A 14852-nucleotide genomic window follows, 5' to 3' on the forward strand; every position below is an offset into this window, starting at 1 on the left:
TTTAATTCACTTCAAATACTTAGACTGCATTTGCTTAACCACGCAACAATTGTGGCAAATAAACAGAGCCTCAAATCCTGCATGTCTCCAATGCAATGATACAGTGGGTGATTTCCTCCATGCGCTTTGATTTTGGTATGCCTGGCCCAAAAAACATTTTATAAAAATATATATTATATTTAATTTTTAAACAGTGTGGCACACCATTTTCCTCTTGCGCGGCGGCTGTTTGGGTGGTGCTATATGGGAGGGTGGGAAGAGGGAGCAGAGCAAGGAGCAGCCGTGTGGGCTGGCTCTTCAGGGCAAAGCAGCTGTCAGAGGACACTCTGCACCAGGTGAGCGAGTGCTACTGGCCACCATGATGCATCCACAGCATTTTGTTTTGCATTCCAATAGTATATTTTTAAAGTATAACAAAACAGGGTAATGCCAAATTATAATCAGTAGCTTTGTGAGGAGCTTCACACTGACAATGCTTTTTACAAGTAACCCATGCCGCCAGCGGGAAACAACCTTTACAACGTAACTTTTACAACGCACTACCATTACGACGCAACTTTTACAACGCAAGTCATTACAACGCATTGCGCTGGAGGGCGCTCTAGGATAGGGAATAGTTTAATTAATCAACACCTTCCGTACTATCCACCGGGACTGGAGTTGGAATAGTAAATTAAACTATTCACTATCCAGCACCCCCCAACGCAATGCGTTGTAACGACTTGCGTCGTAAAACCTGCGTCGTCATGGCATGCATTGCAAAAGCATGCGTTGTAACGTCATACATCCCCGCCAGCATGTAACTCTACCTTTCTCTAACTCTCTTTCACTCTCTATCTCATTCTCTCTATTCACTCTACCTCACACTTATATACATATGTAACTCTAACTGTCTCTATGTATAATCTCACTCTACCTTTCTGTCATTTTTGCACTTGCGTTGTTTCTCACATTGGTAAAATACATTTCCATTACAACACCAATAGCTCTAACTCTAAAAGAGTGCAAGACCTATTGCATTGCAAATGCTTGTTAAATATTTGTCTCTATTCGGGATGCCTATGAAGTGCGGCGTTTCACCAAAGGCAACTTCAGAGCTATTAGATAGTCAAACAGAATTATTCAAACAACCGCCCGTTGACGCTGTGGTGTTGCTCACTCAGGCAGGCGTCACAGCACCTTGTGATGGGCCCTAAGTCGCAGCTCAGAAATCAATGCACACAGACACTAGTATTTCTTTATGGGCCAGAAGTATTATTGTATGAAAGTGGCAAGCTGAAAGTTCATTATTTTTTCCACAATTTTCGTGGGTAGGGGTATCCATGAAATATGCCAATAGTTGTTGGTATCTGTAGCACTTAGCAAAGGTTTCTTTGGAAGGGGCAATATCGATGCCACCTTCATTTAGGAAGGAAATACACCACTGGTAAACATGTGTTGGAAGATAATTGTGAGAGATGAGGCAATTATTTATGGTGCCTGCTTGGCCACCAAAGGGAAGCAGCAGAGAGACAGATTTAGAGGATTTTAAACTATAGGTAACCTGCTCCATGATTGGATCATTGAATTTACAGAAGAAGGTGGTTTCAGCATGCTTAGGGTGATGGAGCAAGGTTTCATACGTAAAGAAACTTGCTCAGATTCAATCCTCTCGAAACATGTAGCGAATTAACCAAAATGTCTTGTATTTACTAATAACTGCATTACATGACATTTCAGTATCTAGGGGAAGCTTTCTTTTGTGCTTTTACTAACAGTAACGTGAGTATCGTAAAATGGCCACCTAAAATGCAGGAACGTTTTTGCACATGGGTCTACTACATCTACGTAGTGTGACATACTTTTGCTTTTGGTGGGAATATCTTGCAGCTGCGCAGTAGTTCCAAAGATGGCCGCTCTAAACTTCACATACTAATGCACATGCGCATGCTTGAACTAAACCTTGGGTGTTCTGCTAAACCGTTAATGCTATAGCTAAAATAAAGTAATGGGGATAGAGTAGAAATAAGTGGTATACCGTGCATTCATTTATTTTTGTATTCTAATATGTCTTTCTTTGACTATTGATAGCTCGCATTTGGGCCTGAAAGGTGTCTCAAACTCCATTTTGAAAATGTTACGTGTGCGTATAAAGAACATTGAATCACTACAGCTTTGTCATTGAACTGCAGACAATGCCCATCCTACCCACAATGTCCCTGGGAACCTCATATTTTGAGCTGAAGAAAGAAGGAAATACTGACTGCAATAAATATATTGTATATCAATTGAAACTAAATATTGCTGGGTGGAATGAAATTCATGGGAAAGTAAATTATGGGCGGGAACATTGATCAATTACTTTGAATGAAAATGACTTCATACTGGTATGGTGTAAAGACTGCTCCCTGTCTTTCTGACCAATCAAATACCTGGGGAAACACAAATTTTCAGCACTCGGGGGTGGTACATGCCCTGGAAATGGTATAACTAAGGTAGGCTTCGTCAGTTAGTTTGTCCGTCTTGTCACAGACCTGTCACTGACCCAATGTATACTGAAGGAGAATCAAGAGCAGAGGGCTGGTCGAGCACTCTGGCAGAAGAATCAGGGTTTTACAGAGCGAGAAGAATCGATCTACCCAGTCGGGTCTGAGTGTAGCTGCAGAGAGGGGTGTGACGCTGGTGTTGCACTTAGCGGAGGTTACCTGTCCTGTCCTGCACCTGTCCTGCCAAGTTGTTACAGAATTCTTACTAATATTGGCTGTCTCTGCTTCTATAGTTGCACGTTTCTTTACCGCAAGCAAAAGTTATTTAACTGAATTCTTGGCGGCCTCGATCTTTTGGGTAAAGAATGAAGACTTCTCTCTCACTATCAATGCTTTGAAGGGGGCAAGCTCATGCTTTTATCTGATCTTTTCTAAATCAAGATACTCTTTCCTTTAGATACTTTCTTGCTTACTGCATTTTTGATTTTGGTTTCTAAGGCCTTCAATAAATGAAGGGGTTCAGATAAGGTGTCTCTTGCTAATGGACGCCTTTGCCGGGGCTAAAGACTTGACGGTTGAGGATAGCCACGAAACATAGTTGCCTATGCGACATTGAGGTCCCCAGATATTAAGGGCAAGGAAGCTGCCAGTGCCTGATTCAATTGGTCTGGATGTATCTCATGCCAAGGATGTCAAAGCAATTCCTTGGGGAGTGTTCTACCATGTTGAAGGGGTTGCGCTAGAAACAGATCAACTCTCACTGTCAGGGGGTCTGTTCAGAGTAATGGTAAAGTTGAGATAACTGACATAGAAGAATTGTTTATAAATATAGCATCAAAATAGTACTCAGCAAAATGAGTAGATCTTAGAACTACCTGGGAAAGACCAAGACTGGTTGTCATTTCAAGAAAAATCTTTGTGTCATTATCAGCAGGATCCTCCAGAAAAGAATTAAAGTCTACCAGCAGAAAATTTCAAGATAAGGCTCAGGTCCTGGAAAAAGATGTGCCTACAGCCGGGTAGGCGAAATATAGATGACCCATTAAAGGAATTCGTTTTAGATACCTCAATACTGAAGGTGAGAGCCTCACAATGTGTGAATTGAAGAGGAAGATGTGGGATCGATAAATGATTGCTAACTTGGGGGTGTAGCAGTGACGAAATCTGAGCCAGAAGACTGATTGGCCCAGGTTACTATTATAAACAAGATGTCTAGCGCTTGGGACTCAATCAAGTCAGCAACTTCGAGCTCATGCTTAATCAGAGATCTAGCATTAATTATGGCCCAACGTCATTTATTAGAACTAGAGGTCAGAGTAGTGCCAAGCGAGGAATTGTCCTGAAGGTACATTTTGCTCCCACTCCCCTCCTTATCTATATGAAGCTTACAGTGCTTACAAGAGAACATAGAGCAAGCAGACCAAGAGTTTAAGTCTAGGTGTATGCAGCCTGTGCCCTTACCTAAGACATTCTAAGCTAAAAGTTAACTTCTGGTATAACAGAATCTGCGAGTACAATCTGAAACAGAACCAGCAGGGGGACGGACCTTAGGTGTGATCCGGGCACGATGGACGTAGACAGGCTTGCCTTTTGCGCTGTTTCTACGTTAAAATATCCCACCATGGAAGGGGCTGTGCCAGTATGGAGAGCTAGAGCTCAGTTGGTGCTGTATCGGCAAAGAAACAGGTGAGTCCAAGGTATTACATTTAGTGATAACTTTCAATTTTGAGCAGGTAGGGGAGGGTAGTTGAATTTGGTCTATAAAATTTGAAAATTACAACTCTTGTTAATGGTAAAGTTGGATTTTAGGTTGCAATTCAAAAAAAATTCCACTTTTAAAAAGTTGTCATTTTCATGTCCCAACCATTTGGCGCCTGCATGTGCACTGCCATACACAGAGTCCTACCTGTGTTCTGAAACTGTGTGCCTTAAACACTATTATATACAGTGCTTAATTTGAGCTGGTGGTTTCAGGTGCTCAGCTCCGGCACATAATTGTCAACATCAGCACTTATGACAGCCTGACACATGGAGGTGCTGTTTGTGTAATATGGAGATGAGAACAACACCAGTAGTTTATTAATTCAAAATATACAATATTAAACGACTAATACGTGCTGCTCAAGCCCTTATTTTAGCTTTTGAGGTCTGGAATAGTCTGAATTAGCACACCTGTAGGAGTTTGATGGTTAATAGTTGTGTTGTTACAGGCATTTGCTGCACTGGCGGGGACAGTGAGTGGTGCAAGTTGCAGTGGGCTCCTGATGAGGGCCCTGGCACTTTTTAAAACAAATAATGATATGTATTTTTGTACTGTATTATTGTGAGTTTTTAAAGCAATGCAGAATATAGTGCCAGCATTAACTGCTGAAAACATTGAAATACTAACCACACGTTCATAGTCAATTTGGCTTACATTTATTTCTTAGGACAGAACAGGTCAAAATTAGTCCAATAGAGAAAGAAATAAAGAGCAGAAGGTTTACATACCTGGGTGTAATGTCCAATCATCTTCTCTGGATTTATCGCGCCAATGCCGTACTTGAAATCCTTGTTCTCGTTGAACCAGGCTTGAATAATATCTTCCCAAGGCTTCGGGATTGTTGACTTATATAGGTTCTCCCCGCATTCGGTAGCTGAAACATGACAGTGTTAATAAAAACATTTACAGTTACCTTTACTACCACCACCAATGTACATTATACATTCAAAATTTGATGTGATTAATGTAAACAATGCATTGCTCAATGTAGGTAGAAAATTTGATTTTTCAGCGAAATGGGGCCGACCGGCCTTATAGGGCTGAAAGAGGAACCAGTAGGAATGGCATTCGTAAGTCACAGCATGTGCCTTCTTGCAATTACCTGAAAGCTTGGGTTGTAATCCTAGAATGGGTCTGAGTGGATTATACCATTTCTATAAATTTCAAAGGGTACTAATAGGGCCTCTTTTAACAGTTTACAATTAATGAGTCAGGCCGTCATAGGGACGTTACAGGGGCCCGTGTTCACTTGGCCACTTCGCTTTTTCAAGGCCCTGCTTTATTGCTGCAAGGTCTACCTATAGATTCTGCCTGTTCCTAGCATTTAGCATGGCTTAAAGTATTAGTTGGCACCAGACACTGGTTTGTGAGCACAGAAAGACATTTTTGACCCAGGTTCTACAGAGACATCTGACATACTTGCAATTAATGGAGTATATTGAATTACACATTTTCTCATCTTAGGTATTAAAATGCTCCAGTTCCTATATGCAGGCTGCTTCATCAGCCATTAGCATCTTTGGTGGGTGAGGTTCTTGGGGAACTTGTTACACATCAACACCCATGAGAATCAGCTGTGCAAAGGTTGCTTCTCCAACCATCTCTGTTTGTGGAAACCATTGAGTTAGGTACAAGAAGCAGAATTTGATAGAATAAAGAGCAATGTAGTTTCAAACGTCAGCTCTGTGAGCAATAAAATATTTGATTGCATCTTATTTTAAAGCTGACATTGCGCAATCTAGCTCAATAATACAGAAATATCCCCGTACCTCACGTTTGAATTTCATCCTCAAATGTGGAGCTGTCTCTTTCTGTTGCAATGAGCCTCCTCATCCAGTGAAGAAATTATGGACTAGTGGGCTTTTCTGATTTTATTCGCCCTAAGTTGCCAAATAAAACAACTCCTCTTTATGATATCAAACATTCTACGACTTCTTTGCCATGCTACTTTTATGGTTCCCTGCTTTTTTGGGATCTCTCATTCAACATAAAAATATAAGAGTTCTGTAGGAGAGTAGGGTCTGCTTCCTATGGTTACCCACACTTTTTTGCTGTGATTCTCTGGTTTTTCGACTTTAGTCTGGCTGTGGCCCTGCTAATCAGGCCCACAGCCTAGCTGTTCTCTCTCTAAATTGATACCATGTACTTTAGGTTCATACCAGATTGGTTACTGGGTCTCCCTTGTGAGCCCCTGTATGGTGTACCTTAGGTACCCAGGGCATAGGTGCACCCTAGGCCTACCAGGGGCTGCAGCATGTATTGTGCCACCCCTGGTTTGCCTTCCAAACTGACACCACATGTCTCTTTACACAGCCTGAGTTAGGTGGTGTAATCACCCCTTACTTAGATATAGTATACCTATATCCATATTTACATATAGACACATATACACCTATAAGTCACTCCTATAGCAGGCCTTAACAATCCTGGAGGCAGAGTGCTTGGTTTAATGTGGGAGGGTGCCCTAGCATGAGCTGAGCCCCTCTGCAGCTTTCGGAACCATCTCCTTATAGTTGTTTTATGATATAGCCATACCATATACTCTTAAGTGCATTATAATCCTCGTGGTAAATGTTAACTTTGGTTTGGCTTCATCAAAACATGTTGTGTAAGGTGTCAAACACTTTGGAATACTACCCCCACCAGTTCTGGTGGTGGGGGTAGCATTTCACCCTTCTAGAGGTAGAAGACATGTAGTTACTGGTTTACCCGGTTAAAGTTAAACGAGGCCTCAGCATCACAAAATGGATGCTGCTGCCACAGACACGAGTCTTACCTCCTGTTGCTGGATGAAACTCCTGCAGGGGAGGCCTGGACAATAGGTTTCCTGTCCAAGGAGATGCTGGCGCCTCCCCAGACAGGCTTTTGTGTATTGGGGTAGGAAGGGCAGCATTCAGTGAATGCTTTCTAGACACTGCCTGGGGCACACAAGGTGCTCCATGCATTTCCCAGTTCAAACCAGTTGCTAGTGCACTCTGCCCCAGCTCTGGCATGAATCTGGACAAAGGGAAAGGGGTGTAACCACCCCCTTCCCAGGTCCACACATAGGAGGGACCTTAAAGGTCGTCCAGCCCCTAAACTTAGTATAAGTATAGGAACCCAGTCCCTAGGACTTTAGATTACCCTGGACGAAACTCTGAAACATATATCCTGGACCTTCGACATTCCATTTTGACTGGAAGACAGAAGACATCTCCCTTGTGGTCAAGGAGTGACCGCCCTGTTCAAACAGGCACCAACAGCAACTTTGCCAGTCTCTCAGTTTTGAGGCTCCTGCCAGATCCTGAAGAATCTGCAACACAAGACATGGGCTTCCAGACATCTCTGACCCGACCTTAGCTCACAGCAAAGCTGAGGCCCGTGAAGGACACGAGAGACGTGGGACCGGAGCTCCTGGACATCCTGCATTTTGCAAGCTGCACCTATTCCATGATGTAACTCGAAGATGTGCATTGGGGTGCTTGAAGCCCCAAACCCGAGCGCCATTTGCACCGAAGCTCAGATGCCCCCACTCCACAAGTGACCCATGGGCCCTGCTTTTGCATTTCAGCTCCATGCATCTTCGTAGTTCCTAGTCTGTTGGCTAGTGAGCCCACTGAAGACTTTCTTTTGAACCTAACTTGCGGTCCTGGTTGCTACAGGCTTGCTCCAACTTCCCTGCAAAGGAGACGTTCCTCAGACTTTGCTGGTCTGCACCAAAGCCAATCTCGACATCCTGCGTGGGTTGTGTTTGCCAAGGCTTGTTGGGTCCAGTCCAGATCCCGACACTGCAGTCAACTAGATCCTTTGTGGGACAGCTTGAATCCAGCTCCTGGTTGTCGTCGAAGCCTCCTGGACTCGTGGCTGAAGAAACAAACTTCACATCTTCACCTAAAATCACCTGACATCTTGTGGCATCTATCTATCGCCGCCCTGGTCACTGGCAAGTGACCCAGACTATGTCCCTTCTTCTTTATGGCTCTAAAGATCTTCGATCCACCCGTACACCTTTCCTCTGGTCGCCTGCAGCACTTCTATGCAGCTCTCCATTGAAAATGACGACGAAACCCTACACGAAAAGACACCTATGCACCCGGCTTCCCTGGGGGGAGGTAACACGAGTACTCTGGTGCTACTGTGGGTCTTGACTCATGAAGTGTCCTAGTATAAAAGAATTCCATCATTGCCCATCCGGAAGTGTCCTTAAATTGTAAATTTGTAACTTGTTCGTTTCCCTTAGAAAGTCAATGGTATCCCGCGGCTTTGTTTAGACACTGCTTGCATCACCAGTGGGCCTCCTACTTACTAACCTTTGGTTATTTAGAGTAGCCCGAGCGATTTCACAGACCCCAGGCATGCTTTCTAATTCTCACGTGGTTCTTATACCACTATTTTAGTATATGGTTTGTGAGGCCGCTAGGGGATAACGTATATTGTTCAACTTATTGTATGCTAATTGAGTAACTTGTATTGTACTTTTACCTCTGACCTCATAAAGAGTGCAGAGGGGTTGTGTTTAGAATAGATACATATATATTTGATATATACCTTGTGTGGTGTCCTTTCATTTGGTACTCAAGGGATTATAATAGTTAAAACAACTTGCTTAAAACGCTCTCTGAAGTCTTAGCCTGATGACTGCTGGTCCATGCTACCACTAGGATAGATTTCTATAAGGTTGACTTTACAACCACCATCGATAAGGGTCGATTATACTGGTGCAAGGTGCCCATTAGAACTAGTGGACATCATATGCTAGGCGTACTTCTCACAAGTTCCACCTATTTTCATTCGCTGTCCCCAGCATCCTGTGTGCACTTCACTGCAAGCATGAAGGGTCCGGTACATAAAACCAGGGAAATTTCATAAAGGACATTGTTAATATCAGGTAATGTACTCTTTCCGATTGCTTGATTTCACTGATTTAATTTTCTTTTTGACAGTGCAGGAATGAAAACATCAGATGCTTGGTTTCTGGACGATAGCAGGTCTCTCTTGCTCAACCACTCGTAGAGCCAGTAATTCAAGACAGTGTATCCATTCCTTAAATCTCTATATGGATTTGACATATTAGTGTTACAGGAATTTTCCATCTTAAGTATATCTGATTCAATTGTATACATTTGCTCTCTTTTTTTCCCCAAGTGCCTAGGATATAGCCTGCCTTCTAACGACCTTGGCCTCCCACAGTGATACCCCTTAATTAAATGTATCCAACTTTTCAGCAAAGGTCCGATCAGGCCCCTTCTGTATTTTATTAAGTTATCCTCTTAATTTTGAGGTACTATGGGTTTATAAAACACCTCTCCCTCAGGGCCCACCATAATTGGGTGAAGTACACCAGGCGGAGGTCAGAAGAGGAACTCAGGATTTTCATGTCCTCTGAAGGGGGGGATTAAGTAGTAATCAGGCCTACTCTCACCTGATGGAGCATGATATTTGAGAATAATTCTTCTTGATCAAATCTGCTCATTAAGTGTGTTTTAATAAACATATCTAACAGTGTGAAAAATTATTAACGTGGGAGTTTCTAAAGTGCAACGTGAAAATGTGCAGGAAAAGACACAACACATTTAGTAATCAAAAGCTGCAATGAAAATCATGCAGAAAGGTAGAAAACTAGTGTTTTGAGAAATGATTATGAAACGAGAGAGAGACTTAATGAATGTACTTACAAATAGAATTGTAGAAAATACGATAATGAAAAATGCGTAAAGTAAAAGGTTTTTTTATTATGTTTTCTTTTGCATATTTAGAAAGTGATAACCTATATTTCAAAAACTAGACTATACTTATGAATTTAATTGAAATTATGATTTCAGTATATCGTTGTATTGTGCATTTTCTCTATTTTCTTATACATTATTAATGATAGTGTTTTTTATTCTTAGAAAAACTATGATAATATGATTTCTTTGCGAAGGTCTCAAAACATGTTAGTGTTATTTCCTTTGTGTACCGTTGGCCTCAGAAGGAATCTAGTTTGTCCTTCATTATTTCCCAAAAATGTTGCTTTATTAGCTTTAGTTTAGTTTAGTCTATCACTATGGTTTCCTTCCTAAAGTTAGAGTATTTCTCTCTTTGAGCAATTGTGTCAACTATGTTGCAGGCTGATGTGGGAGCGAGCGTGCGGATATGGAGACGTTTCGACTGTTTCCTTCTTCCGAGGTAACTTGACATCTTGCAGTTGAACAAAATACTATTTTGTAGACGTTCCGGATGAATTAGGCTGGAGAATGATCACTTCATGGATCCTAAACAATATAACTGTGTAAACTGTGAAAAAAAAACAGTTTTAGATTGAAATTGTGAGCATCTTGGGGTATAAATTATTTTGTGGGAAAAGAACAAGTGGGAGAGCTTATTGCTGCTTTACTCTCAACGCGACTCTGGCTGGCTATATCCTTGTAATCCTGTGCGTGACGTAATGTCAGTCCAAACTTTGAATTTACCTTGAACAGAATTATCCTGATACATTGCACTCCATCGGCTGGTGATTTTGCTCAAGCTATACCTTTTCGGCCAAAGGGTTGGCTTTTTCAGACTATTGCATAGGTTCTTAAGAATCTTGAATTGCATATTGATATTGCAATGTATATTTTATTTTTTGTCTCTCTTCATTCATGCTACCTATTGATTTTATAATGTATCGACCATGAACTGTATTTCTTATTGTGATTTTACCTGTAACATTTGTAATAACAAAATAATTGACAATCTTTCATCGTTTTCTGTATTGAGCATTCATAATTTTATGATTTAGATAAAAGTACCTGATAAGTATACAGATTTTGTCTTTATTTTGAAATGTGCTATTGACATGATCCATATTTTTGACTATTGTTGTTAGTTAGGCAATTTCTTCATTACAGGTACTCATGAAGGAAAAAGCATCCTTTTCTAATTATTTTAGTCCCTATTAGCTCATACAAGGATATTTTGGAGGACCTTATGTTTGTAAGTGATTATAGAGTGTCTATGGGCCCAAACTCTCTGGTATAGTCAACAGCAGATTCAGTGTTGATATCAGTCTTTTGCTTCATGAATAGTGGGTTGGGCTAGACAGAGGCAACAAGTATCAAATGGACTGCTTCCCTTTCCTGATGTTCCTTCTGCAGTTCTTTCTCCTGTGACGCCTCCCTGTATAAGCCATTGTATACCATGTTTGTGTCTGATAGGAACTTCCTTTCATTTTAGTGGATCAATATTTGGACTCATGAGTATAGAAATATGACAAAGGACAAGGCCACTGCAAAACACCCTCTCAAAAGGGGTGTTCTGCCTATCCATATGTCCAACTCTGACAAAAAGAGACCCAGACTGATTTGCAGATGCAGATGTCTAGGCAGAAAACGATTACAGGGGATAATATGGCATGCCTATGTTCACCAAGGACTCCGGAGTCACTGCACATTTCAGGAAGCTGGGTTTAAATCCAGGGGGTCACTTGGTTGGTCCTTACCTGTCACTGCATCTAAATGTGAGCTGGCTATCTGAAAACAGGCATAGAAAATCAAATCACCTTTTGACTTCAAGAAGTTAAGTGCACCATCAAGAGGAAGGTACCAAAGCATGTTCAGAAAGCTTGCCTCTGTCCCCTGAAGGAGCAGGAAACATACTCCAAGACGTGTATTATGACCCCCAGCTTCCTTTTTAATTTAAATAGAGGCCTTATAATACCAACCCCTCCAAGGTGGAGCTAAGCAGCCACAATGCACTTAAAGAAAGGAACAACAATCCCACCAACTTTGCAGATACTGTATCACAATGCTGATTATTCAGTTTGCGTTAGAAGCACTATTAGATTTGAGAAACCTCATTATTTTCTGTCATATAATTTGTCAAACGTTTTAACAAATTATCATCATGATGTGGTTTGTTGTACTACCAGAATACTAATTTATTCACATCACCCTGCAAAAATATCAATTACAGAATACCAACTACCACTAAGTCGTTAATACAATCAGTATTCTTAACTTCACATCTACATTCAATAAAGATATATGCATCTTTGAAGTACATTGATGTGGAGTTAAGAATTGTAAATCTCTAATGATCTATACATTCCTACCTTAACGACAAAGTGGTAGTCAATATTGTACAGGTTGTAGGTCAGTATGTTTGACCATGAAATTCTGACATACAGCCTCTTGGAGCACAGGTGAACCATCAGGCATATTTCCTGCAAAACGTTTAGTTACATAATCAGCCCAGATACTTTCTGGGATACCAGAGTGAGGGTTGGTTAAAACATTAAAGTACCTTGTGCATTCAGTAAACATAAACCCTCAACAGGCAGTCAAATGAATCACATCTTTTATTAAATTCCAATGATATATTCAGTGAAGTTTTTTTGCTGAGTTATACCTTAACATTCTTTGACCTCCTACATTCAGGGATACTTGTCAGAATGTTCTCTTTGCCAGTCATGAAGAGGTTTTTGCAGAATGTGTTTACGTTTCAGACAGTCATTCATCAATAATTAACATATTCAGAGTTCAATCAGCAGTTTTAAAATAAAAATTATTATCAGGAACAATCTGATGATTGTTGATATAATTTTTGTCTGTATATTGTATCTTCCCTTCTTTGACAGCTGCTTATCTACAAAGCTGCTATTACCTGAGATGGCAAAGATGGCGAAATAGCCACTTATGTCCATGCTAGGATTTTACAATCCCTTAAATTGATAAAGTCCTCATACATATTAGCATGAAGGTCAATTAGGCAGTAAGTTCTACAGCAAAAAATATATGATCTGCTGGTCTATTAGATTCAAAGCACCCAAAACTCCTTTCACAACTGCATCAAAATGTATCCTATATAACAAGATTTATATAAAAGCCAAAAAGGTGGAAGGAAAAAGGAATCCTTCATAGCCTCAACCCTAATATCTATTTCAGTTTACACTATTAAACCTACATTCCAGTCCTCTCCTCCCCCCAACAGTAGCAGCACTGAAGGAAAAGAGAGCTTAATTTGTTGACAGGTTGTCCTTCAAACTGTTTATTAAGCAATGAAGTTTCCCCCCCTCAAAACAGGCGCAGTTAGATATTCTAATCAACCCTCCACCCTTTTTTTTAATGTCTGGCAACCAGATGGCAACAGTCTTAGAGACCTTTATGTCAATCTCAGTCTTTTCGATTGTCATCATGAAACTAGGTTTTTTTCAAGATTGCTGCCTCACCAATGCGACATCCATTTTGATGTTTATGAGCACAATGTGTTTGCAGCACTAGTTACATTTTTCATATTATGAAAAAGCTTGCCCAATCACCAAACAAATACAATCTAAGTTTTAATCTTGTGCTAATGTGTGTATGTGTGTGGTGTGCTCTACTAACCTACAAAGGAGAGTGGTTAAAATATTAATGGAAGTGAATACTAAGAACAAGAAGTAGTTCAGAAATTATTACCACACTTCATTGCTCCTCACACTTGCAGAACCAGATTAATACTCAGCATGCATGTGTTTCTTTCTGAGGTTTTTCACTGGTGCTTTGGCGACTGTTCAAGTTGCTTTGGTTGCTACTCAAGAAGTGTTGCTGCCTGCCAATCTGCATGAACAAGGAGTTGTGCCTGAGGCATCTTCAGTATCAAAACATCCCAGCTGCCTCAGATATGATGTAACAGTTGATACAACATAGGTGTGACTACGGGTTAAGGATAAACATCGGGACTAAAGTTACACGCCTGTCCCTTTTCTGTAATGAACTGCAATATGTCATGCTGAGATCTTTGTCTGTCATATAAGGTACTTTGTGCTTTTTAGACCTGCATATTAGTACACATGATCGCTCTGATCTTCAAATTATATTATTGTAATTGAATATGAACCAATGAGAGTTCCTAAACTGTGTCCGTCCGTAACTGGAGAGAGTAGATAAGTGCCTTATATCAACCTTTGTCTTTAGAGAATTAGGGTGCAAAAGTCTGCAGGTCAATGGAATGTTTATTTATTGACGCAACACATGTAGAGAGACTGATGCCAACAACTTACACACAGCCTGGTGGTCCAACTTAAGACCACAAGGCTGTGTGTATACTGGCTCTATTGTGGATTATGGAAAATTGGAGTGAAGGCCACTACAGGGCATATTTGTTCTGCTTCTGCTGTTGCTGATAGTTATGTGTGTGTGTTTGTCTATATGTATACTGCCTTGATTTAGCAAATGTACTAAACATTGATTAGGATAACTAGAGTCGGGTCTAGTTGGATTAGAATTTAGTGTCTGAGGACATTTTACCTCAGAGATAACCCTGCCATTGCAAATCAGCAGTCCAGCTGAACTTCCGGGCCAGGTCCCCTCTGAATGTGACACAAGGAACCCCAGACCAGTTTTCACCTAATTTGGAGGAAAAAAGTGATGACTGGATTGTTCTTTAGGACATAACGTTTAAGGGACAGAAGAATGCCTTTCTATGATATGAGATTAATTAACATCAACTCAAGTCTCAGAAGTCAGATACATCACTAGGCCAAAAATTCTTAGAGGAGCATAAGCTTATGATAACAGTCTCTGTCAGTTCTATGTTAAAAAGTACCTTTGTAATTGAGGCGTTAGCTGATCCCTTTATCGAAGGAAATAAAGCTATATCAAATTAATTTGAGAATAATCTGCAATAGATTATGTCTACTAAGG

At 40.7% G+C, this 14852-nt stretch overlaps 1 protein-coding gene across 2 annotated transcripts in view; it reads right to left on the reverse strand.

Annotated features, from left to right (window-relative positions):
* The window catches only part of LOC147709486 (cysteine-rich secretory protein 3-like), a 484180-nt gene that overhangs the window by 44942 nt on the left and 424386 nt on the right, over nucleotides 1-14852 (reverse strand). For both annotated transcript variants that reach the window (XM_086928042.1, XM_086928041.1), the window contains exon 5: nucleotides 4956-5101. In XM_086928042.1, coding sequence (XP_086784168.1) covers nucleotides 4956-5101 — 146 coding nt within the window. The remainder of the gene's footprint in view (nucleotides 1-4955; nucleotides 5102-14852) is intronic.

Source organism: Lissotriton vulgaris, chromosome 6, assembly GCF_964263255.1.
Source record: "Lissotriton vulgaris chromosome 6, aLisVul1.2, whole genome shotgun sequence".
NCBI classification, from domain to species: domain Eukaryota; kingdom Metazoa; phylum Chordata; class Amphibia; order Caudata; family Salamandridae; genus Lissotriton; species Lissotriton vulgaris.